The sequence below is a fragment of the Cryptosporidium sp. chipmunk genotype I genome (genome assembly GCF_004936735.1).
Source record: "Cryptosporidium sp. chipmunk genotype I strain 37763 chromosome Unknown contig_25, whole genome shotgun sequence".
Classification (NCBI taxonomy): domain Eukaryota; phylum Apicomplexa; class Conoidasida; order Eucoccidiorida; family Cryptosporidiidae; genus Cryptosporidium; species Cryptosporidium sp. chipmunk genotype I.
In genome coordinates this window covers 68544-94865 of record NW_027125608.1, presented here as the reverse complement: position 1 = coordinate 94865, position 26322 = coordinate 68544, and the positions used below count along the sequence as shown (strand labels likewise).

Below are 26322 nucleotides of genomic sequence, written 5' to 3'. Positions count from 1 at the left end.
ATTCCCACACTTTTAACTTATTTTTCTTGTCATAATATCCACATGATATGTTAATTGATAAAGAATTTGCCAAAATAACTGCATGCAAAACTGCACACACAATTATTCTATTTTTAATTATGAATTAATTTAAAAGAAATCTTGAATCCAATGCTGTTGAGCCTTTTTCAGTGGAACCCTAACTCTTTTTCTCATATAGACACTTTTATTGAAAATTTTACTTATTTCTGCTTTTTTTGCCACCTTATTTATTTTTTCGCCCATTAATCCATAGCTCACAAATACCTTTTCCCCTCGTTCCTTAAGCAGCGCGCCATCCCCACAAGCTTACCTACCTTGCCCCTACCTGCAAACAAATACAATTGACGCCATTTATAAATGCATGCAAAATTAAAATAATATTCCTGGCAAATGGAGAAAAAGGAGAAATAAAGAAGAAGAAAAATACCCAAGAAATACTACAATTATTCACCTACTTTCCCTCCTACCCCTTCTGTAGAGAATTAGTCGGCGTTTGAATTTTCACTAATTTTGAAACTTCTTCCAGGATCAAAACTTGCAAGGACAAAATATAAAACAAAAATCAGAAGAATAAGCAAATTTTTGATTATAATATTTGCTCGGCCTTCAGCACCCCTTTAGAGTATTATACTACCAAATGGCGTCCAAGATCTATGGGAAGTTTGGCGCCAAGATGGCCATGTGCATGTATGTAATATTATTAATATTGAAATTATTTATTAAAAAAAAAGTAGAATGCAATAAAACACTGATTCAGGCTTTCTTTGACGAGATTTGTTCTAATTAGTATTAATTAAATCTATGCAAGCTCGGATATTTTGTGGAAAGAGAATAGGGTGGTTACATTTGAGGTTAATAATAATTAGTATTTTTGGAATATTGGGAAGCGAACAGGCTATTTGCGCCAAAATTACTCCAAAAAGCATGTTTGTGACGCAAAACATGATTAATATAAGCTCAAATTTTTGTTGGGAATATTCAGGAAATACTATGTATCTTCCAATAACGTCTAGTTTTAGTACAGGCTGGGATAATACTTTACTAGTTCAATTTGACTTATCCAGCTACTCCAAGACTATCCGTACTTTAAGCCAAGGCTCTTATATCACGTTAAAAACCTACTGTGATTCTTATAACTGTACATGTTCATCAAAATCACTATCTCTAAAATTTGTAAAGATTTGTGATGATTTATGTTCCAGTAATACAAGTTTAGCCAAAGACCCTTCTACCGTCGTGTCAATTCTTGAAACCACTGGCTTTGCTTCGGAAAACATGCAAACAGCACCAAGTACAACTGTAATTAGAACTGATGACATTTTTAAGTATAGTGGATTGACAGATATTGCTGATACCTGTAATTTTAGGTACTTCACTATAGGAATAGTTAATGTTGGCAACTGTAATGCTTGGGTACATGTAGATTCATGGACAATTGAAGGCATATAATCTCTAACTTCTCTATAGTAGAAGGATCTATTCATATATAATAAACAGGACTAGTACAATTCAAATATTAAGTTAATTTTAACAAACTACCTAAAACTTTTGAGTAGATTAAACAAAAACCTTTTTCTTTTTTTTCCTCATTATAACATTAGGCCCCCAATAAAATGGTATTGATTACTATTAATACAGCTTAATTATAAGAAGCCTAAACTGTTTTTTTTTATTTAAAAAAAAAAAAAAAAAAAAAAAAGCAGCTTCAAATAATTATCCTTTTGTCTTTGAATACCTGAAATCCTCAAAATATCTCATTCCTAATACACTCCACTAACATAACCTCACGAATCCTATCAATCTGAGTTATATCAAAATCGAAAGACCTTCCTTCAGAAATACATTCAGCAAACATGCATGTGAATACCCCACAATCTGACCCATTATTCTGTTGTGGAACTGGTTCTGAAAAACTCGTAAAATGCTTCAACTGACCTGGAAATATCTCCTTCTTTTTATCAAGATACTCATCCTGGATATATCTATTCATATTTTGGAAAAATATGGCTGACATCTTTGTGCAGCCCAAATGGTTCTGAAATGACCCACCCAAAGAATCTATATATTGAATATATCCAAGCCTAAAATTCACCACGCCCAAAGTCCAATGTACATTATTTACATTAATAGGTAGCAGTACAATATCATAATCAAACAAGTCAATCTTTTTTCTTTGTGTCCATCTGGAGACATTTTTATAGCAATACCCTGTCTCTTCATTTTGATCACTCGTTAACTTTGTATAAAAGAAGGAGTTCCAAAGCCACACCTTAGGCTTAAATCCCTTGGAGACTTGACGATCATTCCTTTCCTGGAGCATTGAAAAGTAAAAGTTGATTAATTCGTCATTAAGCCACTGTTGAGATCTTAAACATTGAACCAAGTCAATACTTAATTCAATATTACTTTTATTATTAACTGCTACAATCAACCCTCTATTGCTTGAGCTATTCAAATAACCCCTAGCCTTGTTTAATTCTTCATCAGAGCATTCTATTGGATATTTATATTTAATTTTTCCAAGTGAAACAAATAACTCATCATCTCCTTTTGATTCATGTTCTTCAAACTGTCCATCGTCCAAGCCATAAACCAGTTTCTTGAACTCTTTTCTCTTATTTTCAAGATTTCTCTCGCATAAGGCAAGACTATTTAAGTGGCTTCCAAGAGCCTCTAAATGATTGTTACTCTTTGATATCTTTTTGATAAACTCCAATGATCGCTTTAAAAGTCCATCGTCAGAGTCAGATCCACTCTTTTCACAGTATAACACTCTATGCTTATTTTTAATCTCTTGGTATTTATTCATTATAGTACTTGTTTTGCAAATTAAGGCTAAATCACTACCTGAGCTTGAGCTTAAAATATCTTTCCTGGGTTTTTCCTCTAGAAAATACTTGTTTGAATGAATCTTATCTGGTAAAAGTCTCTCTCTTATTGGGATTTGAAAATTAGTAACTCCAGAAAAATTCTCCTCTCTTTTGTCAAATAGGTTCATCCTTTTTTCAGAGCGATATGGTCCATGATTTAAAGATATATACTGTGACAGAATTCTGCTGTTACTCATAATTTTTAATGGCAAATTACCATTATAGCTTCTTCTTTTTCTCATTTAGAAGACTCATAAAATTAACAATCCTTCTAATCTGATCTTCACTTTATATGTATAATTATAAAGTCCCTGTAGATTAATAATCTAGATTTGCATTTTACATTTCAAATCCCACATATCAAAAATAGCCTTTTCTTCAAAATTTAGAGTTATTTTTTGTCAACACGACTTATCATCCAACTAAATTGAGCTCTCTCCTAGCTTATACAAATTATTAGCATTTACCAGAAGCACTGCTTAGTTACAACTCAAACAGATTTAATGCAAGAAATTATGAAAATAGCAAAAAATACTCTTCTCTATCCGCCAAATCCTCCCAACCACACTTCAAAATGTCCCAAAACAAAAGAAACTGCAATCAGCCTTTTAGCTTCAAAGAGAAAAATTCAATATTTTTTTACCTTTATCACCTTATTCCTATTGCCAAAAATATATACATTACATATAATTAGTCGCTTGCGCGCCACTTTCTCAATTATTCCTTTCATGGAAAAAATGCCTGCTAAACAAGTAAAAATTTACAAAGATTAAATTTAACTGAATGAGTAAATACTCGAGTGTAATTCACACAAATAATTCGAAAGATGTAACCATATACGGAAAATACAAGAAATAAAAGTAGAGTGGTAGGTTTAAAATGGAAAAACCGTCTCATAATTCTATATGAGTTTCTAGTAAAACTTGAATTTTCATTCAACTATTCACTAACCTAAATAATTCTATTGAGTATCGCATTTAACAATTAATTTAATTTTGTCTTTCCTTCTGTTTTTAATGCTCTTAATTATAATTAGTATTGAGGGGGTAGGCGCCAAAAAAATAGACAGCAAGTATTTGAATCTATGCGTCTAAGGAATATCTACATGTACTTTAGATTTAAAATGGACAATAACCCCCATAATAAAAAAATAAGTATAATTGGCAATACAACAAATTTAAGTGTATATTGTATATATAAAATATATATATACAAGATAAGGTTACAAATCGAGAAAAAAAATAAATCATATAAAAAATACATACAAACCACTAGTTAGGCAAGGTAAAGATAAAATACAAGTCTAATATATTTTATTTTTTTTACTGGAATTTTAATTTGTTATAGTAGTGAGATTATTCATAAAAAATGTCATCAGGCGTAAAGATTCACCAAGATTGCATCGATGCTTTTCAAAAGCAGAAGATCCGTAAGCAACACAGATTTCTGCTTTATAAGATGGATAGTACATATGAGAATATAATATTATTCAAAGCTTCAGGACCTGAGGAAACATATGAGGATTTCCTCGCGTCCATCCCAGATACTGAATGTTTCTATGCCACCATTGATCTTCCAGATCCGAATGGTCAAAATCCAAAACTAATTTTCTTAATGTTTACCCCAGAAAACGCCAAGGTCAAGGATCGTATGGTCTTTGCTTCATCAAAAGACGGCTTTGTTAAGAAGCTTGAAGGTGTTCATGGAAAGCTCTTACAAGCCTCTGAGAGATCAGACTTAGATTACAAGCTTGTTGCCGACCAATACTTTTAATACAGTTACTATGCCAATACCCTGACCATCGTCAATTGAGATGCAGAAGGGAAATAAGATTGAGGAGGAAGAAGAGAAACGAGATAAGCAAGGAGATATCTTTTGATAGTTGTTTTTACTCTGTAAAGAAAGGGGGAAAGGTTTTACGAGTTGGGATTGCATCTGCATGTTTAACTCGTTCCGATTCTGTTACTTTAGACGGAGACATATTGGCCTGGGAGGCGGATGGACTTTCACCTTTATATTATTGGGTCTATGGAAACTAAATCGGATGCTTTCTAACGCAATTCTTTGTTCTTCTTTAGAGAATGTTTTCAAGGATAAGAATCAGAAGACTCTATCATTTCTTATTTTTTGTATTATTGGTTCAATATCCACTAATTTCTATTCGAATCTTGACATCTTTCTTTTCAGGTACGCGCTACGTTTCATTATTAATGAGATAATGGGGATGTATTTGTTTTTTTGTTATTTTACAATGTTTACTCTTCTTTCCGTTCCCTTAAATTTAAAATATACTAACAAATGTAATTCTGTACAGATTCTTCTCTTCCGACTCCATTTGAATAAATATTGAAGATGAGAACTTCACAGCAAAATTGAGGTAGTTAATACCTTCCCTCCTCTTACTAGAATTGTATGCCGGCATTACATGCACTAGCATGTGGGCATGATTTTTATGGACAAAGTGGAGCGGAGTGTATGGCGGGGTAGAGCATTGCAGGGTAGATAACTCAATTGGCCAAAAGGTCTGTTAAAAGCATAGCTAATAATATTTATTATAAAAAAAAAAAGAAAGGTTCTCTAAAAATTTTGTTGATGATTGTTTGATATCTGCAAAAATGTACTTTCTGCCTTTTTATGTTATTAAAATATGCATTATCTCTCACTATTGCTAATCTAGATGAAATTTTGCATGTTCTTTTGTGTGCTGGTTACCCACATCTTTTACTAAAATACGAACATACGTTCTTGGGCGCGCGAAACATGTAATAAAAATTGAATAATGTCAAAAAAAAATTAAGCAAAACCAAAATTACAATAAAGCATGGAAATTATGGAGGAAGAAGAGGTCGAGGTTTTGAGTGAGTTTTTCAAATCAAAGAGTATAGGAACAGGTTTGAAAAGACGGAAATGTTGGGAGATGTTGGTAGATGAGTTAGTCAAGTTGAAAAATGGGAATGAATTTGAATATATGAGCATATTAAGAATGTTTGGAGCAATTAATAGGCTTGAAAGAGATTCAGATATCATATTTAGAGACACAAACAGCCCCTTCTTGAACGATAAGTCAATACTGAAATGGTCAGAATATATGGAAAATGGCCAACCAAGAATTAAAGTTGGTAAGAAATCAAATCAAGAAATTATGGAATCTAGTATGGAGATATTCAAGGTCAGATTTGGCGGAGATCATTACAGAAATGAGTTATTGGATATGATTTACCTTCCAAATTACCCTGACTATTCTGACTATATTAATTTGGACCAAGTTAATAACAGTGTCAAAAATAATTTAACTATTAAGCCAAATAAAAGAGAAATAGAAAATATGTTTACAACAGGTTTAAGTGAGTTGGGAAAAAGTAATCCAGAGATGTACGAAAAGCAAATCAACAAAGAAAATTCAGATTTCTCAAACTCAAAAGGAGTCAACCTTCTGAGTTATGTGGGGAAAAATGTAAAGGGTTTAACTAGTAATCATTCTCAAAATATTGAGGCTGAAAGAATACTAGCTTCCCTGGGAGGAAAGGTGAAGATCGAGCATATCGAGTGGGTTTTAAGTATAAGAACTGAACCAAAAAATTTTATCTCAGAAAAAGATGTCATTGGGTTAGAGTCCATCAAAAAAATGCTCAGAGTTAAAATCATTAATCCAATTCAACGACCCGATCTACATGTTGGCTTGCACTCTGCCCCAAGAGGAATCCTTTTATTTGGGCCTCCTGGTACTGGAAAGACTATGCTAGCGAAATGGATTGCAAGTGAGTGCAAAGCATCATTCTATGACGTTTCTCCTGGAAGTATAATGAGCAAGTTTTATGGAGAAACTGAAAATATTATTAAAGCTCTTTTTATGATCTCCGAGTATTCATCGCCTTCTATTATATTTATTGACGAAATTGATAGTATATTCAGCAAGAGAACGAGTAAAGACGATGACAATAGTATCAGACTTAAAAACCAGTTCCTGCAAATGATTGATGGTGTACAAAGTGATTTGTCTAAAATTGTTGTTGTTATTGGAGCTACCAATAGACCTGATATGCTAGATGATGCAGCATTGAGAAGACTAAGTAAGAGAGTCTTGGTGCCTTTACCAGACATGGAATGTAGACTTGAACAAATTAAGTATATTCTAGAAAAAAATACTCAAGGAGGATGTCAAATAACCTATGATCAATTAAAGTCTATTGCAACAGAAACTCATGGCTGGAATGGAAGTGATATCAAGAATTTGTGTATTAAGGCAGCAGAATTCTCCTATGATGAAACTATTGAAAAATATAATGGTATTCATAACGTTCCAAATAGAGAAGCATTTAGGCCCATTACTATACAAGATTTTAACTTATCATTAAAACTTGTTAAACCAAGCTACTCATCTGAAAATGACCAAAATAACCACATTATTAAGTGGTCCAATTTATTTGGAGTTGTTTGAATCCTAGTCTCTTAATCATCTCAATTCCCATCTTTTCGCATCACCTTATTACTCCCCGCTCCCAAATTTTCAAGGCAAGATAAGGCGAGAAAACTTTGAAAATATAATCACAAACCTATTAATACCCCTCTCTATCGGAATATATCAGCAATACAAAGTTCCCAGTAGAATTTCTCGAATCAACCCCCATCAGAAGAGAATAACAAGGAAACAATATAGTTAATGCGTAAAGATTCCTTCTAATAATCTAGTATTAGAAACTAAACAGTAGCTCTTAAGTAACTTTCTCCTCTTCTGTAGTAGTCTCAATGTAAATTAGAGATCTTAGTAGAAAAGAAAATGGACAAATAATTTAAAAAATAGCAAGTTTGTTAAGTTAATAAAATATAATTCTTATACTTTACTATTTCTTTTGGCAAGACTCGTGAATTAAAAAAAAAAAAAAGGTTAAGAGCCGATTTGTTAACTTAGTGTTGTTGTCTGCTTCTGCCATAGCCTCTACCTTGGTTACCTTCTGATCTAGCTGGACGATCCATTGTCTTCTTTGTATGTGTTGCTGGGAAGACTGATGCTGGCAAATCCAAATAACGACGTAGATACTCAACTCCCTCGTCTGTTAAAAGATAATAGTTATGTTGCCATGTGAATTTCTCAGTTACAACCTCCTTGGAGAGTAAGGATCTCATCGTCAACATGACCTGGAGATTTGGAATATCCAATTCAGAATGTCTCTGATCATTTGGATTCTTGTGTACTACAATAGCACCTTCCTTGAACAAATAAGAATATATTGCTCTTTGGTTCTTTTTTGAAACCAAAGATGCTCTTGAACCACATATAGCATAAGATGACATCCTGAATCTTAATTATTTTTTTTTATATTTATAATAAATGAAAAAAAACTAGTCCTTCGAAGCTTGTTCAAATTGCCTCTCAAAACTTTAAACTTTAAATTTGTTGTTCAAAATGAAAATAGTCAAATATATATATACTTTAATATATATAAATGTTATTGTTATGCTAAGCAAATGCCCGCCTTGAGACAGAATGCTAACCTATTTAAAATTAAACTATTTAGATACATGAACTTTTTAAAATATTAGCTATTAAATTATTTTTATTATATAACAAATTAATTGCAATTATAATTTATATATTGAGACAACATATGGCGCCGAACTGCGGCGCCTATCTTTGTTTTTTCTTAAAGAATTTTGCAAATTTGGAAGTTTTAGGTTTAGTAGTCGCAGGTGGAGGTATGTTTTGATAGTAGAGGCTGTTAATATAGTCACTTGGAATGAATTGTCTAAAACTATATCCGTATGGTGTTGTTCCATCGTACTGTGAATGGTAACAGTGAATAGGAGCTAGCTCAAAATCCGGGACATTGGTATAGTAGGGCATATTAGGAATACTTCCAAATAGGATGAATTCTACTGCCATTCTCCAGCCGTGATCAGTGAATCCTTTGGATGTGTTTACAACGAACCACTTGGTTCTATTGTCAATTTGAGGGGGCAAGTAGCAGAGCCCCAGTAAGTTGGCAAATTCGGTGGGTTGCTTAGGCCATGAATCGGACTCTGATCCAAATGTGTTGAATAAAATGCAGAATCTGCAATCTGAAAGCTGTTGATTATATAATAGCGATCTTATTTCATTGTTAATCTCATCGAAGATGAGTTTATCGCCTTGTAAAAGATTTACAACGTATACTATTGCTCTGAATTTAATAGTTGATAACATTACTGGCAAAAGGTTGTTAATGAATGCAATGTGTCCGGAGGTGTCCCACACAAGTAGCAATTTTTTCAAATACATAATTCTTTCGAAATTGAAGCTCGCAGTTGGATTCAATTTAGGAACTTCACTAAATCGACCGAGCAGTGATGAATACAACAGTGTTGTTTTTCCAGATCCCGACATACCTGTCAATATCACGTTCATTCCGGCCTTACCGGACGACTTTAATCGATTCAGCATTCTTTAATTGCTTCTTTTCATTAATTAACTGATTAGATAATTGTGGTATTCTTTTATTCAACTATTGTAAGACTTTAAATAGAATTTACTAATACCCGAGTAGTTTTTTAGCAAGATGACTACTTGTTGCAATAGTGATTTTAATTTTAATATTGTAATTCTTCTCTCAAATCCTCCCTCTCCACACTTTTTGTTTTGCTCCGACTATTAAATGCTCAGCTGAATATTCAAATATCTCATTATTCGGTTTGAAACCTCTAACTTAATATTGCATGCAAATAATATTTCACTCTTTCTATAAAAAATCAATTTTGGCGCCACTCCTTATATAGATCTCTGAAATACTTACATGTAATTATTCAATTAATCTTACTATTACTGAAATATTAAGTTTTTTTAATGAACTACAAATAACACGATAATTAAAAATAAAACTACAATAACTTTGAAAAATTAATTAAAAAATGTTCTAGCGTGCCACTAACTTGAAAGAATCTTTGGTTTTTTATAATTCAATCTTCGCTCTCCCAAAATTATATGAATGTTCATTCTATCTCATAATATCACAAAGCTTAAGCTTTTGTACAAATCAACTTTAAATACAAAAACCATTCGTATTTTAATAAAACTTATCTCGTTTTTTTTAATTCCCAAAACTTTTCTTTTCCCCCTTTTAATTTTCCACTCAATTATTATACTTGCAGCGGCTTGCCGCGAGACAGTACGGGTATCGTGTTGCATGCTTTGGGCGGCAACTATTTAAAGATTAAAAAAATGTGAATAAAAATATATGAAAACAATTCTAGTTTAAAAAAAAAAAGTTGTCTAAAAAGATTCACTGATCTTATTTTAGCAACGCTTAACTTTATTTAGAAGAATATTCTCTTTGTAGAGTATTGGCTATAAAGCAAAATTTGCATGCATTTTCGAAAGATTTAGAAAATTGCACTTTCAATTAATAAATATACAAGTCAAGTTTGACTCTTTTACAATTTGAGTATTTTTGCACACTTTTTGTCTAAGATGAAAGAAGAAATTAGTATTAGAGCAGCTGAAGAAAAGGCTATAAAGGAGGCAGAATTTATTGCTGCATCTGAGAGCATCAAGTTGGCTCAAGAGCTTTCCCTGAGACTGAAAACTTCTGAACCTACCTCTATAGCTTCCTCCAGATGCCCTTCTTTATCCGCTTTTGAAGAAAAAAATGATAATGAAAAGCAATTTGCAGACCAGCCAGAAAGGATTGATGAGAAAAATAGGGACGAAGTTGAAAATCTGTTAGAGAATGAAAATGAATCTAGAGAAGAGGAAAAGATAGACGAAGAGCAGGACCAAGTTGCTGAGGAAGATGAGAAAAACGAAAAGACTTTATCACAAGAGGAAGTCACCTCACAAATCTCCAACAATACCCAAGAACCTATTATTGAGATCAAAGAAGAAAATGATAATGCTGCTCAGCCTAAAAAGCAGGAATCCAAGCTTATTTTAAATGAATTTAGACATGATTCTGTGAGTTTTAAAGAGGAGCAACAAGAAACTAATGGGCATTCTGAAAATGCTGAAATTACTATTCTGCAAGAATCTGAAAATCAAGATTTAGAGAATATCGAAAACTACAACGATGAAGCATTCTTCAATCACCAAGAACCTCTCGAGATTCATGGATGTGGCCACAAATTACATGAATTCTCAGAATCTACCAAATATGGTATAACTGGAATCTTTGATAGTTGTAAAAACAATACTAATTCTATGAATACTCAACTCAAAAAATCTGCCTGGGAATATTTTGACTCACTACACTCAAGACTTATTAATTTAGCTGGATTCCATAGCCCTGATGAATGTTCAATTTGCAAGGATTTCAAACACCAGGATGTTCCGTTACTCAACTAATTAGTTAACCGGAGAATTATTATATTCATTACAAATTATTCGTATTTTTTCTGCATTAGTATTTATTTTTCCTTTTCGAAATCATCAAAAAATAAATCTCTAAATCTATATATTGGCTATCCAGTTATGAAAATCCTTCAAGCCTAATCCCCTTATATTTCTTTGAATCTTAAACTAAACTTTTTTATCTTAAGAATTCAAAATTTGCATACCGACTTTTACAAAAAAAGAAGATCTATCAGAATAACTCATTAGATTTATATGATTAATTGATAAATAACAGAAATGTCAATTCTTTCTCTATTATCAAAGATTTAGAGTCAATTCTCGCGAATTCACCTCCCCACCTATTTTCCTCCAATTTTCCTACAACCGTAAACATCAAATATAACTCATTTCAAATAAAAATAAATTTCATTGTTTCACAATTTTTTTGTAAGAAATTATTAATAATTACGTGTCAATATGTGCATGCACTCGTCATAACGGTATATAACTAAGGTTTTTATTAACATTCAATAATATTATACAAAAACTGAAGACTACAATTTTTATTCAAAATATTTTCTCATTAAAATAAAAGTGAGGACTTTTTCAACCATTTAATTTGTACAAAATTTAGATTTTTAAAGTTTATTCGGAAATGAACCAAAAAAAAAGATTACTAGAATTTCACTTGAAACATTTTCAACATAATATGCGCCAAAGCCTTCAATTTCTAGCATAGAATTTACTGTTCAAATAAAAATCTGTAGCTATTACTCATTTCATCCAACAAATTTGTTTCAACAAGAGGAGGTGCAAATTCTGTTGAATCTAAATCATTTTTGATTTGAGAAGAAGAAACTCCAAGATTTACAGTTTTAGCAGAACTTGTAATTTCTTTCTTAATACTTTCCATAATTTCACTAGAAGCTGAAGAACCAGTAGGTTTTAGCCTTACTCCTGATCTAATTTCCTCAAGTAATTTTGGCATCAAACCCTTGTTTGACTTGTTGTCATCCTTATCTTTATTCTTAAAACTAGCTTGTTCTTGTTTTCCTCTAGTGTTTGATAATGAAGATGAAGTGTCTACTATTTGAGATGGAGAATTTGAATGCTTTTTAATAATAGGTATCCCCCTTAGGTCATCAGACTTATCAGAAATTGAGTAAACTAAAGACTTCATATCTAAATCAGAGCTTTGAGGGTATAATCTCCTTAGAATTTCTCTTCGTCTATCGTCCAAAAATGATGAATGCTTTCTAGACTTTGTTGGACTGCTTGAGGAAGATGTTTGAGAGGTGGAAGAAGTAATAGATGCAAATGCTGAAGAAATTTTATCAGAATTTTGCTCAAGAGTTTCAATATCCTGATATTCAAGTCTTTTTGGGGAAGAAGAAATCGAAGTAGGTCTTGAAGCATTGCTTTGAATAGCTCCCCTACCACCAGTTTCAATAGACTGAGAAACTTTGAAATTCCCTTGAGAAAATTGGTTTGTTTCATATTTATGATCAGTTTCAAAAGTTGGATCATTTGGATAAGCAATCTTAGCTGTATACCAGCAAAAGTATCTTATCTTTTCATTTGGACTAACTTCATGGAATCCATTATTCTTACTCATCTTCGTAACATGAGCCAATAATAACTGTTCAGATCCTTTCCTCAATTTTCTTTTTAAATAATAAGTACAACTTTTATACATCATTGATCCATTACCTCCGATAAAATAGCCTGATAAAATATGATGATCCAAGTTCAAAACAGTAGCTTTCGGATTTAGATTTGAATCACTTTGCTTAATCAAAGCTGAAACCTCTTTATTATATATTAAATCCAGCTCCTCATTATTTGTTACTGGATAGAATAAGTTAGTACTTTCAACAAACCAAGGAGTGTTAATTGTAAAGTCTGTGCAATAATTATCATACCATTCACTATTATTATGACTAGCAATGGAATTGGTGGCTTCAGTAGATTCAGTAAACTCACTGCTATCATGGTGAATATTGCTAGTCTTCTCAGTAATATCAAAATACTTGATAACTTCTTTAATTCCAGCATAGTAAAAAAATATCAATGATTGTCTTAAAGGTAATTGAAAGCCTTTTTGACAAACTTGTGAAAAATCCATCACTACTCCAATATCATTAATATTATAATTACTAGTGAACATTGATGAAACATAATATTCATGAAGATCTTTCCAAAAATTGAAGCAAGACTCCAAAATAGTATATGAAGCTCTTAAGAATAATAACTGTTTTCTTGATGACTTGTCAAGATTTAAATACTTCGTTTGTAATTGTAAAGAATCAATATTTTGTAGATATCGAGTATCCAATAAATAATTAAATACCTTCTGGAAATAATATGAGCTTAGATTGACAAAAATTCCAGCATTATTAAGCATTACTGAATATAATAAAAGCATTCTATATGCTTGTATAAGCCAAAAAGGATCAATAGGACTTTCTTTTTCAAAATTAGTCTCAAATTCCAAAGTTGCTCTTCTTAATAAGTTATTGGAATAAGTTAAAATATCCCTTCTTCCAACCTTTTTTGGAAATAGTGAAACCATTGAATTAATAATATTTTGTCTTATCTCAAGATTAATATTATGTGGATTAAATCCAAGTATTGAATCATCTAAATCTGAATTGTCTTGTATGAAATACTTTTTCTGGTACTTTTCATCATTATTCAAGAGGCAATCTTCAATCTTATCACAACCATGTACTAATCTTGTATATAAACTCGTTAATATTGTAGGTAATTTACTATTCTTTGCGTTATTTGGATGGGTACGAATATTCCTTTTCCCTATCGAATCTTCAGTTTTGAGCTCTTTATTTTCTACAAAGTTAAAAAGCTCACTAATATTTGATAAATAAGGGCATGAATATCCAAGAATTCTATCTCTTAAGAAGGATGCAATCAACCTTGGGCACTTGAATTTGTTATATTGAAGATCATCTCCTGAACCAAAACTTAGAGCGAGGCCCATCATACTTCTCTGAAAATGCTGGCCTTCAAGACATGTCTCAACTTTGTGATAATTCGTGTCATTTGTCTTCGTTACTTCCCTTATAATATCAGAAACTACATTGTTTGTACATTCTATTAGATTTAATGATTTTGAAGAGAATATAAGACCTTCCGTAATTGCCAATTTACTTATATTAGATGACACATAATTCAACTTGATCAAATTAATTAACAACATAAACAAGGTAAGCAACTTGCATTTTTTTAACAAAGACCCAAAGACAGTCTCGGTAAAATTGAGCATTTAAACAACTTACAACTTCAAAGCAACAATTAATAAATAGCTTTTTCTATGAGAAAAAAATTTTTTTGCTCACTCTTTCTTTTCTTAATATCTTGAATGATTATCTACTTTTTCTTTTCAGTTAGTTAATTAATGGCTTAACTTTAAAAATATCCAATGTGTAATTAAGGCATCATTGAAAAATAATTAGCATTTAATACACAAAGACAGCAATATGATTTCAGTCTGAACTTGATTATTCCGAAAATATTCAAGATTTACTTTCAAAAAGTTCCCAATTTATTTTGACTCTTTGTCTTGATTTTACTATAAAACGCTTAAGTTTGACAATTTAAATACTCTGCCCAAGGCGCCTAATGCATGTACTTTAAATATAAATAAATAATACACAATATAAATATATATTCATTTAATATAATTTTTTTCTTGTAATAATTTTTGTTTATTTATTTATATTTATATTTATATTAACTTACATTTTATTATCCATTTATATTGTAAATATAGTTGCCTTATTACTCAATGAATATTATTAACCAATAATAGTAACATGTTGCTATTATTATTATTAAGTACAAATTCTAGTTAATTTAACATCCAAGTAAATTTACGGAAAATATGTTTTGATTTAGTAGCAAAATCCACCTTAAACCATTTGGTACTAATTTAATTGAATATGCCAATACAACTTTTGCGATTTAATCCTACACCCATTAGTCTGCAGAAACCAAAAACTTGCCACTGTATCTTATTTCTCTTTGAATTGAAACTTTAAGTAAAACTAACAGTACTTTTATTATTATATTTTTGCTTAAGTCTAGCATTGTCTCTTTTTTATTTGATTTCTTCCGAACTAATTGTGATATTCTATTAATTATATTTAACACGAGGTAAAAAAAATATTATGCTTTTTGATTATTAAAAATGGCAATTGCATGTAATTCACGGTATATAGTAATTTTATGTGGAAAAAAATTACTAATATGTCAATCTCAATACCGGTGTCCACATGCATAGATATTTTTTCTTCTTTATATTGAAAAGAAACTATTTGAAAATAAATAATTGCAGTTTTAATATTAAAACTCTTACCTGAAGTATTTATGTATATATGTATTTTTTATATACTAGAATTACTTAGAAATTTGTAGAGTTATTAGAAATAGAAAATTGATAAAAAAAATATTATACATTTCTAATAATACTCTCAAAATCAGAAGTTCAATTTAAACTACTCAATATATTGATTAACGAAGGTGTTCCAGCCTTCTTCGTCTTCAATCTCTTCATTGTTTTCTTCATCAGCTTCTTGAATATCTTCCAATTCTGCCTTCTTCTTTTTATTTCCACTAATATTACCTTTTTCATCAATAGAAATGTTTTGATCATGGGAATGGATCAGAACAAAGTTATCAGAATGTTCTTCTTCCTCTTCTAAAGTTGAAAAATGCTGGTAAATAATTTCTCTAGCTTGAGATTTTGTTACACCACGAGGCAGCTGGCCTGTATCATCAATAAATCCAAAACTTAAACTGTGAGCACAAGCTTCCTCAATAATAGCAATTCCCATATTCTTTCTAAACTTAAACCTTGTAGTTATAAAGTGAGCAACACAGTATCTTATCATAGAAACTGGATCAACTCTGAATACTGAATATTGCATAACATCTGAAACCCTTTCAGCCTTGAAAACTGCTTTTTTTTTAACTCCTGATCTAAGCAATAATTCGTTTGCATAAATCATAAATCTTATTGATCTAACAAGCACAAAAAGCTTCTCAATATAGTCAGGACGTTTGTGTGCTTCTAAATCATGAAATATTTGTATCATGCTTAAAAAAGCTTTTGATGCAAAAACATGTCCGGAATCTGCACCAATAAATCTCTTATTTGAATAAATCTCAGAAATCTTATTCACATATTCGTTAAATAGTTGCCTTGTCTTCCTTTCATTTACTTCGCCATTGTCTAAACATTTCTTCGCTCTTTCACAAATTGCATTAGCATTTGGTACGATTTGGTCATCGCTCCATAAATTTATTGCCTGTATGCATAAATAATCTTTAAATAATCCATCAGGCCCTACTGAATAAAGAGAAGCACCAACTAGATCTTGTAAGGAATAACTTGCCAAGATACCATTAATAAATGGCTTAATGCCAGCATACATACAATGTACCTGTTCTAAATAAAACGCGCTTGGAATTTCTATAATATTTACTGCATAACTATAAACTCTTTCTAATGGATTTACTGGCATTTGCTTCAAGTCTCTATCTTCAACTAATATTGGCATTCTTTCTTTTGCTGAAAGTAAATATCTCCAACGCCTCCAAACCCAATAAATATATTTTCTTTTAAACTTTCTTGCCTTGCCTCTTCGTTCATGTAAATAAGTTTTTTGAACTGGAATGTGAGTCTTTAAATTGTTAACATACATCTGAATTGTTACATGCATATCATCATTATTCAAACCATATCTTAATGCTCCCACCTCCTTATTTCGCCTTTTTACATAAAGCCAATTACTTACTTTCATTCTTCCATAAAGTAAAGATGTTGAAGTTTGAGGGTGTTTTGGTACCAAGTTTTCATAAATACTCGTTGCATGCCTACCATAAACTGTATTTGCTGTGCTACGCGAATGATTTTGTTCCAAACCATCGGAACTTTTAGATGCACACTCCAGTAATTTTATTTGGAATCCATAGAAGACGCTTACCAAAAGGAAAATCAACACACTCTTCTTAAAAGGTGTATTCAATAGCATTGTTTTTAATTATCTTTTTAAATTAGATGAATTACCAAAAATGCTCATTGAGTATTCGATTTTTCATCAACTAATATTATTTTTTTTTCTCTTCTCTCAAATACCTAATTTTCATTTTTAGACATTTGTATTTTCCCGCCAACTGCACAAGCAAAATTGAAAATAAATTACATGCAGTTTTTGAGATAATAAATAATAATAGACACGTAATGATATTAATATAATATTTTTAATAAGAAATTTGGTAAATTCCAAGAATATTAAATGGGCTTTAATTAAATAAGAAAAAGAGGAGGATAACTTATTTCTTAATGATTTTACTTGTTAATTCAACTATGTATAATTATCTATGATTAAATGAAAGAAAACAATTAATATTCGATACTATATTAAAATCGTGAATGAATAATCATTTTTGCTTTATGTTTTTTACAATTATAGTTTATAAATTTAATTAGTTTGAGTTCATGGAACTATTAGTTTCAATTATATACGGAGATTTTGAGGAAAAAAAAAATCACTTGAAATCAATTCTAGTTCTGAAATATAAATTAATATTATTATTAGAACTAATTGAAAGATTTGGCATTTATTATACTGATTTTCTGCTAGCTTGTTTATAAACATTGTTATTTATCAAGTCAAAATTGATTAGATTTTGTTCTTTAACTTAAGTTAGTTAAACATGATTTCTGTTTCTATTATGTAGAATACCTTTGGGTTTCTTCATAGCAGAGCCCTTATCATCTTCATTAATTGGAACAGATTCTGATACTTTCGTGTTTTTTTCATGATTAATTTCCTTAATTCTAGGTAAGAATTGTGTTGAACTTCTTGCATTAATATCAATTCCAGAAAGTTGTTCAAGAGTTAATAACTGTAGTTTTGATAGACCAGTAAGAGGAATCTCAACGTAACTGTTTGGAACATTTAACTTTCTTCTTAAACTGATTCCATTAGATTTATCTTGGCAATTGTATTCGCCTTTAGATTTAATTCCTTTTTCTCCTCTTCCATAAATTAATCCTTTAAAGTAATTGACTTCGACTTTTCTGTTCTTATCTTTGTTTCTAAAAATTTGGTGATCATTAAAAAGATCCTCTTCGAGTTTTATTGATACAGGCTTTCCTAAAACTTCACCATAAAGATCAACAATTCTGCATTCACAATCATCTTCTTGATCACATTCGCATTTTAATCTGGCCTCTTGATTCTGATTATCCTCATTCCTCATATCAGAAATTATTTGTTTATTTTTCTCAAAACTAAGTTTTTGATTTCTTTTTAAAGCAGCTTCCAAAAACTTTTTTCTCTCAAAATCAACAAATCTCTCACTCCCTCCCATAAGAATTTTCTCATCTCTTTTAATTTGATTTAATTTTGATTTAATTTTGTCACTTTCTTTCTGGACTCTTGTGGGGACTCGTAATTTATTTTCAGAATCAGGATGATGTATTTTACCATATCTATCTCTAAGTCGCGATTCTGGAAGGGGAACTCGAATCAATCTAACCATATTTTTATATTCTTTGATTTTTTCTCTATCTAATTTTCTCTCTGCTCCAATCTCCCAAATACTTTTTATTTCTTTTCTTTTTCTATTCATTATAGCTTTGTCCATCTCAACACTTGAAATCTCACTGTCTAGCAATTCTGTCAAATATAACATTATTTCCATAATTTCTGGTCTTTCTTTAATATTTCCATTCAATTTCTCCTCATGCTGCTCTTGTACTGGTTCTGGTTCTAGTTCTAGCTTTGGTTCTTGCTGCTCTAATCTAACCAATTCTCTTTTAATCTTTCGATCTAAAGGTCTTGTTTCATCTCTGGAATAAAATAGAGTTGATGCTTTCATACAAAATAAATGTATTGCTTCACCAACATGTAGTTTAATCAGTTGAGCATTTTCTCTTTTTTTCTCATCCTCAATTTCTCCTAAATCAAAATAGTAATTATTTCCGAGCTTATAAACCAATGTTCTCACATATAGAATTGGAGAAACTTTTCCATTCTTGGTTAATATTAAGAATCCATAAATACAATTCTTATACATACTCTCTGCTGTTCCATCTGATTTTCTGTAAACCTCTTTAAATTGCTGAGGAACTTTTCTGATAAATGATGTACTCAGTTCTGATGCTACTTTAAAAGCTTCTAACTCTAGTTCCAACTCTTCAGTATCATTCTTAATCTTAATTTCATCATTTTCTCTTATTAAAAAACTTTTTAAATTACTTGGTTCTTCAGTTCTAATACTCTCTCTTTTTAACTTATTTTCAAAATCTGTCGAATCAATTAATTTGAAGGTTATTCCCTATTTAAAGAAAGAAATAAATTAAAAGAATTATTTTATTTATTACTTTTGTTTTTTTTACAACCCATTCTTCAGTGCATGTAAATTTAACATCAATATATATTTAATGCAATACCGGTATTTGTGAATACTTTGCTTGAAATTTCATGCAATTAAATTGCATGCATTGATGAATGTATTGTAAAAAAAAAAAAAAGTGACTTCATACAATTCTATCTTAACTTACCAGAACAACTATACTGATTGCAAAAGTTAATATTAAACCTTTTTTTAGCCTCATTGTTTTTTCTTATTAAAAAAGTATTAGCTTTTTTCTCTTTTTTATTACTAATTTTGAATTATATTATAGAAAGAAACTTTGGCGCCAAACTGTCTATTTTTACAAGATTGAAAATAACATAAATTTTATTTGTAATAAAAAAAATAGGATAGATTTTGTCAACCTAAAAATTTGAAAGCTGAAATATATATAATCGAGGTTTAGTTTTTTCTTTTTATTCTTATTTTTGTTTTTTTGCTTTCCTTCCTTTCACTCTTCTCTTTTTCCTCTCCTTCCTCTTCCTCCTCCCCCTCCTCTTCCTCCTCCCCCTCCTCTTCCTCCTCCCCCTCCCGCTCCTCCTCTTTTTATATTAGAAAATAGTATCAACAGAAATTCAAACTTTAAAAAATCCAAAGTTTCAGAGTCCTAAAACCCTAAAAAATAAGCGAATCCATATTAATTGCATGCAGTTAAAACATGCAAAATTCATTTTCTTTCAATTCCCCCGCTCCCTCAAAAATTTTACTAAAGTTAAAAATATATTTAAAAAAAAAAACAATCAATCACAACCCACTCCCTATCTTACTTGAAGTTGTCAAAGTAAAATTAAGTAGCTAACTGCTGTCTCTATTAAGAAAGAACTATCACAATCATATTCAAAACTAGCATACACGGTTCTTTGACCCAGAATAAGCTTGCAATATCTCGCAGAATCTATTCACCTGGCCAATTATCTCCTCCAATGTCATTTTAAAGTACCTGTAATATACATCACCAACGTTTGAAGAAAATAGCTTTGAAGGCTCCAAGATGCCATCCGTAGCAATTACTGTTGTTAAGTACTCTAAAGTCGATGCCAAAGTAATCATATCATTAACTTCATCATAATTGTCACTGCAATTATTTGGCAAAATATGACTTATATTAGCCAAGTCTTCAATTTCTGAAGAGGAATCGCTTTCATCCAACTGGATTCCAGGCCCTTCACTGTTAAAACCTGTTATTTCATTATATGCATTAAGTATTTTAATATCTTGTCCGAATAAAAACTTAACGCCTTTAATTCTTCTGTTTTCTCCCACTTTTAAAATTATATTCTTGCTGGATATCCCACAAAACATTGGGAAGCAAACTGTCTTAAATCTACTGTAATGCTTACATTCTGGATTTGGAATCCAAATTGATTTAAAGGTTCTAACTATGAAACCAACTAAAATTATTAACTCGTTTTGATGATTTCTTTTAATTGAAGAAAAACTACTTCCATTCAAATCACTATCTTTTTTCCCTCTACCGATACCTGAATTACCATTTAATACTCCTTTAACCCAAGAATAAAAGCTTATTCTTTTACCATCCTCCAATGTAAACACTGATAAATTATTCATCTCCATCTTTTCGTATCCAATAAAGCTATTTCTGTATAAATGCTCTTGTGAATCTGAAACCTTGTTGATAACGCTCGGAGGAGCCTTATATTCATCTATTCTAGAGTTATAGTCGTAAATGCATTTACCTCCTTTGTGTATAAACACTTTCCTTTCCTCTAAATCATCATCATCATCATTCTCTCCTTCCACCTTTCGTCCGAAAGGCTTTACAATACCAATTACCGAAATACCATTCACCTCTTTAAATGAAAATTCTGACTCAAAAATAGAAAAGTTACTATTGTACATCCAAGGAAATACAATGAAACTGGAAGAATTATCAGATACAGAAGAAAATTCCAAAATTAAAAGTCCATTCGAATCTTTTCCATATTTGTCAAACTCAGGAATTGTTTTACACTTTAACTGACCATAAGATAAAGAGCTGTAAAACCTATCTCTGATGCAAAAGTGGTAAAGCTCTATGATGGAATTTATCTGGTCCAGTCTTAATTTTAACATCTTCTTCTCTGATCTACTTGAACTGGGATCACCATCATCCTTCCTCTCTACCATCCAGGCCTTAATACTTAACATTTGGTCTTTCAAATCGCTATAAGAATCTCCTAAATGATAAGCTGCTGAAACTAAGTGACTTAAATGGAACCTATAAACCGATATCATTGATTCAAAAATGTCATAATGTTTAACAGAACTGCATAAGTCTTTTGGGCAAATAATATCTGCATTTGAATATATTATAGGCGCCATCTTCACAACAATATTCTTGTTTTCAGGATCCTGCATGCATTCCAACTTTAATTGTTCAACAGACTCCAGTTTGCCTCTTGTTAGCTCAAATTCTTCAAAACTTGATCCAAGGTGAATCTGTCTAATATATCCCTCAAGTGAAGACCTTTGTAGCAAAAAGTTTAGCAAGTCAGTAAACTTGAGTGATGGTACATCTAGAAGCTTTCTGGTTGACACTGCAGCGCAATAAAAGCTCAAGCTTTGCTCTGGAATAGATGAAAGCATTCCTGGCACTATTCTATTTGGTAAAAACGGTAAAGAATGACCTCCTTCTATCGAAACTGACTGCTTTGAGTCGTCACCGATGGAGGAGTAAGAACTTTTGCTCTCAACCAAACTATCTGTCCTCCTTAAATTCTTTGTTCCCAACTCATTCTTATTATTTGACTCTAGTGATTCCGACGACCATTCCAAGGACTCCAAATTTGATCCTGAACCTGAAAATAAAAACCTACCAAACAAGTTGCTCTTACCAACCGGCTCCTCACCTTGATTCTGAATCATCTCGAGTCTCTCAAGCCTCTCAAGTCCAAGAATAGAATTCCAAATAGTCCTCCTAAGATCCTGAATCATCTTAAACCCTGTAGCAAGATCGTCCTCTCCCCTCTCTTTCAGACCCTCAATCATGCTCTTAGCCTCCTCACAATAATCCATAGTATAGTTGTGAATAGTCATAATGTCATGGTACTTGGAGGAAAGGTCATAAAATAGTGTCTCGGTAGGATACGATTCCAAAATAACCATTGAAAGATCCTGGAAAGACATGTGGGAGTCGCAGAAAAACTCCATAATTCTCTCATAATCATTCCTAGATACCTGATGATTGTTCTCTATAACTGAGGGATGACTACAAGGATTCTTGTCGGGAAGTCTCTTAATGTCCTCCTCCAGGTTCGTAATCTTCATCTCACTCTCATAAGAATAATCTACGTCTATAACTGAAAAGTATCTCTGATCCACGTGATTCAAGACGTTTGTTAGGTACTTTTCCCACTTGTAACTCTTCCAACTCGAGGGAAATCTTGTAAGGATGTTTCCTGGATGCATGTCACAGTGCTGTCGGAACCTAGAACCACCCGTCCAAAAGGTTACCAAAGTCGTTAAGAAGTGGTACCCAAGGTAATAATTAGATTTTAGAAACATCTTAAGAAACCTACGACCACGTCCAGTTACAATAAAGTTCAAAGCCAAAGGCTCTACATTAAGGATATTATTCAACACTCCCAATAGGTTTGTTGGATAGGAGATATCGTCCATAGTATTCGTAGGAGAAAAGTTCTTACTGTTCTTATTACTGCTCTTATTTACACCACTGCTATCACTACGCTCAAACCCTATAGGATTCACAAACTCTTGAATCATCAAGTAAGGGAAAAGTATTGAGTTACAGGGCGACTTGGACCTCAAAGTGCTTTCTATCTGAATTATGGAAGGAGTTAACGGTATTGAAAGTCCTGGTGCATCCACAACAGAAAACTTGTCCTTGTAAATCAGAGAGTTCCTAATCAAGGTCTTGTTGTCGAAGTATTCCTCATCTACAATAAGAGAAATGGGGGTGGAGTCATAGCTAAGCTTTAATACCAATATTCTCTGAGGATTCGAAACTTCAGGATTGTAAGTAAACTTGCTTGGAAACTTTTCACAAATCTTCCTTTTCAGATTATCATTGTTCATATGATACGGATATGGAAGTCCATTAAAGTAGGTAAGTCTCAGACTGGGACTACTCTCATAACTTGCAATACGAGCAAACAAGACTCCATTTGAAAGGGTAATAAAATCACGGTCTGTAGTATCTCTAAAGTACAGAGGAGTGTAAATTGTGTATCCATCCTGCAGTATGATGGAGTTAGTGGTTCTTCTAAACTTTTCTCCCTTTCCAGATGACTTTCTCAAGTCCTCCAAGTTATGGAAGGCTTGCCAGTCAAAATTGCACTGAATTAATGAAGTTATCTCAGGATCCATGCAAAAGTCATTAATTAACAAATAGCTAACAGTGGAAGTATCTGAAATTAAGTAAGAGTTCCCAAACTTGTCCACAAGAGTATTTCTAAATTTAAAAAGAGCAGCTTCCTGTTGCAGCTGGCAAGTTCTTAGTGAAAGCTGCAAAAGACGGAATCCTTGGCAATTAGTCAAATTCGAGTCAGAGCCGTTTGACTTTCCGCCTTTGTTTGTGGCCAAATTCAGGCCCAAAATCTTATCAGAGTATATACACATTTCTTTAATTAGAGCAGACTTCTCGTGAAAGCCCCCTTCTTGGTCAATTTCACTAAGCTTGTTGAAAATCTCCACGCTTTTATTCATGGAATCTTTGCCAAACATGCAAGTAGAGTAGCTTTCACAGACTTGGGAATTAGACTCGAGATCCACCAACCAAGAAAGATCGCCGTCTCTCAGTTCCTCAAGACACTCAGACTTAATGGACTCGCTGGTACTCGTTTGAAGCTTGTAAATGATTGAATTGGTCAAAACTGTCTTGATTATTGTCTCATTAGGGACGTCCTTGTAATTATTCTCAAATAAAGCTCTTGAAAAACAGTATGTAGACTTTAAAAGATACTCTGGAGAGTTTAGTTGAATTTTCCTGAGTTGCTCGTTGTATCTGTAGTCCTCAAAAGCCGAAAAGAAGATTGACTCCAGTCTTCTAACAACCTCCATGCTATATCTCAAGGAGCAAACCGGCTCATCCTCCAATCGACTATTCTTACTCTCGGTGGATTTTCTTGAACTTTTGCCACCTCCACTCTTGTCATTGCTACTACTACCAGTGTTACTGCTACTACTGCTGCTCATCTTCTTCCCTTCAAGGTTCTTAGTGTAAATTTTGAAAGCTTTTCTACCACATACTTTATCGACCTCGGACTTGAGTTCTGAGATCTTGGAAAAAAGTTTTTGATGGATCTTATAATATTTCATAATTCTCTCACTAGACTCAATTAAAACTAGATTCTTTTTGTAAAAAACAATAACAAAGTTTGAAATGAACTCATAAATTATGTTAACAAGGACAAGAATATCCTCGTTAACTATTTTTCTGAGTTTGGTAAACTCGGAGTCGGGGGATTTCCTGACATTGTTGTTAGAGTAATCATCAAAAGCTGTTTTCCTAAGCTTCTGAACATTTTTATACTTGGACATACAAGGAAAAGGCTTATTGAAGAACTCATCGTTGGATAAGTTGAAACTATTGGCGTTGAGCTCATTTGGAGAATATGTAAGGTAGAAAGAATCCAAGTCAAACCTAGATAATATGAAGATGTCTCGAATGTTTTCAGCTTGGACGTCAACTTCAGAAACTGAATCATATCGGTTATAATTATGAAGCGTAAAATCAGTGTAATACTTCATATTAAAAATGAAAGAAGAGAAATCCAAAGAACAATAAGTCCTGTAGGACAATCCAGTATCAAAAGATGAGGTTTCTGGATCGTAAGGCTTGACTTGAGATTGGAATTGACGATCAATCCCTCTGGTCCAGTAAATCTCCATAATAGTTGATAAGAGCCATGAGATGCCGTAAACAGTCGCAAATATTGAAACTATACCGTCTTCATTAATTTCAATTTCGTTTTTATCTTTTAAATTCAGGAATTTCATAAAAATAGTATCTTCAAATCTCTGGAGAGACCAGTCCAAGGTCGGAATATGGTCATCAGACCCAATGTAGTAGACAACGTACTTTCCGTAGAACGGGGAGATCCATGGAGTGGACTTGTTAAACGAATCAGCAAAAAGCTGATATTTTTTGTATAAAAAGTGAACTGGAGTGGGGGACAGCTTCATGCTTCTGGTAGATTCCCTAAATCTGAAATCCCTTTTAAAATGCTCAATAGCGCGTGAATGTTCAGCCCTCCCTGAAACCCTAACGATCAAAAGACTTAAAGGACCAGTTTTAATGTCGCAAACAAACTTGCTACAGCTATTAAGAGAAACCAAGTTGCCACTCAAATCTGTGGAATCTTTGCAATCTCCCAATATAAGAAACTGGCTATCTTTTTTGGAGATCAGCTCGCAATCAATCCGCAAATAAGCTGCGTTTGTGGAGTTCTCCAAAGGTTCACAAAAGTACGATGCTTCATCAAGTTCCTTAAAATTACAAATACCTTTACTATTCATTTTTTTAATTATTGTAGAACCTTCCAACTTCTCGGGTCTGTAGTTCAAGGCTGCATGCTGGCAAAATGTGAGCTGGAAAATTATGCCCAGGCCAATAATGACCCTTAAAAAAACCGTACAGCGAGATCGGAACCGATTCATTTTGAAATATTCTTAACTTAGTAAAAAAGCAAGAAGCCACACGGATTCAAAAAAATGAATCCTCGTTTT

The 26322-nt window shown here is 32.1% G+C and overlaps 11 protein-coding genes across 11 annotated transcripts; 4 read left to right on the top strand and 7 right to left on the bottom strand.

The window, feature by feature from the left end:
- Positions 1-822: 822 nt before the first annotated feature.
- ELE39_002264 (uncharacterized protein) lies at positions 823-1470 on the top strand (the record flags this gene model as incomplete). The annotated part of the gene is made up of 1 exon (XM_067345114.1): positions 823-1470. One exon carries the CDS (start codon positions 823-825, stop codon positions 1468-1470), a length of 648 nt encoding a protein of 215 aa, XP_067200650.1.
- Positions 1471-1765: 295 nt separating this feature from the next.
- Positions 1766-3133, bottom strand: ELE39_002263 (ULP1 like chllamydin domain containing protease; the record flags this gene model as incomplete). The annotated part of the gene is made up of 1 exon (XM_067345113.1): positions 1766-3133. The coding sequence occupies one exon, from the start codon at positions 3131-3133 to the stop codon at positions 1766-1768; it is 1368 nt and encodes a 455-aa protein (XP_067200649.1).
- A 1126-nt stretch (positions 3134-4259) lies between these two features.
- ELE39_002262 (actin depolymerizing factor) lies at positions 4260-4664 on the top strand (the record flags this gene model as incomplete). The annotated part of the gene is made up of 1 exon (XM_067345112.1): positions 4260-4664. One exon carries the CDS (start codon positions 4260-4262, stop codon positions 4662-4664), a length of 405 nt encoding a protein of 134 aa, XP_067200648.1.
- A 1048-nt stretch (positions 4665-5712) lies between these two features.
- On the top strand, positions 5713-7329 carry ELE39_002261 (katanin p60 fidgetin family with AAA ATpase; the record flags this gene model as incomplete). The annotated part of the gene is made up of 1 exon (XM_067345111.1): positions 5713-7329. The coding sequence occupies one exon, from the start codon at positions 5713-5715 to the stop codon at positions 7327-7329; it is 1617 nt and encodes a 538-aa protein (XP_067200647.1).
- Positions 7330-7796: 467 nt separating this feature from the next.
- Positions 7797-8183, bottom strand: ELE39_002260 (ribosomal RPS10; the record flags this gene model as incomplete). Its single annotated transcript, XM_067345110.1, has 1 exon — positions 7797-8183. The coding sequence occupies one exon, from the start codon at positions 8181-8183 to the stop codon at positions 7797-7799; it is 387 nt and encodes a 128-aa protein (XP_067200646.1).
- Positions 8184-8517: 334 nt separating this feature from the next.
- ELE39_002259 (ADP-ribosylation factor) lies at positions 8518-9309 on the bottom strand (the record flags this gene model as incomplete). Its single annotated transcript, XM_067345109.1, has 1 exon — positions 8518-9309. The coding sequence occupies one exon, from the start codon at positions 9307-9309 to the stop codon at positions 8518-8520; it is 792 nt and encodes a 263-aa protein (XP_067200645.1).
- Positions 9310-10332: 1023 nt separating this feature from the next.
- Positions 10333-11202, top strand: ELE39_002258 (uncharacterized protein; the record flags this gene model as incomplete). Its single annotated transcript, XM_067345108.1, has 1 exon — positions 10333-11202. One exon carries the CDS (start codon positions 10333-10335, stop codon positions 11200-11202), a length of 870 nt encoding a protein of 289 aa, XP_067200644.1.
- A 730-nt stretch (positions 11203-11932) lies between these two features.
- On the bottom strand, positions 11933-14473 carry ELE39_002257 (uncharacterized protein; the record flags this gene model as incomplete). The annotated part of the gene is made up of 1 exon (XM_067345107.1): positions 11933-14473. One exon carries the CDS (start codon positions 14471-14473, stop codon positions 11933-11935), a length of 2541 nt encoding a protein of 846 aa, XP_067200643.1.
- Positions 14474-15704: 1231 nt separating this feature from the next.
- Positions 15705-17243, bottom strand: ELE39_002256 (uncharacterized protein; the record flags this gene model as incomplete). Its single annotated transcript, XM_067345106.1, has 1 exon — positions 15705-17243. The coding sequence occupies one exon, from the start codon at positions 17241-17243 to the stop codon at positions 15705-15707; it is 1539 nt and encodes a 512-aa protein (XP_067200642.1).
- A 679-nt stretch (positions 17244-17922) lies between these two features.
- On the bottom strand, positions 17923-19837 carry ELE39_002254 (uncharacterized protein; the record flags this gene model as incomplete). Its single annotated transcript, XM_067345104.1, has 2 exons — positions 17923-19557; positions 19784-19837. The coding sequence occupies 2 exons, from the start codon at positions 19835-19837 to the stop codon at positions 17923-17925; spliced, it is 1689 nt and encodes a 562-aa protein (XP_067200640.1).
- A 641-nt stretch (positions 19838-20478) lies between these two features.
- Positions 20479-26253, bottom strand: ELE39_002253 (large containing a signal peptide; the record flags this gene model as incomplete). Its single annotated transcript, XM_067345103.1, has 1 exon — positions 20479-26253. One exon carries the CDS (start codon positions 26251-26253, stop codon positions 20479-20481), a length of 5775 nt encoding a protein of 1924 aa, XP_067200639.1.
- Positions 26254-26322: the final 69 nt, after the last annotated feature.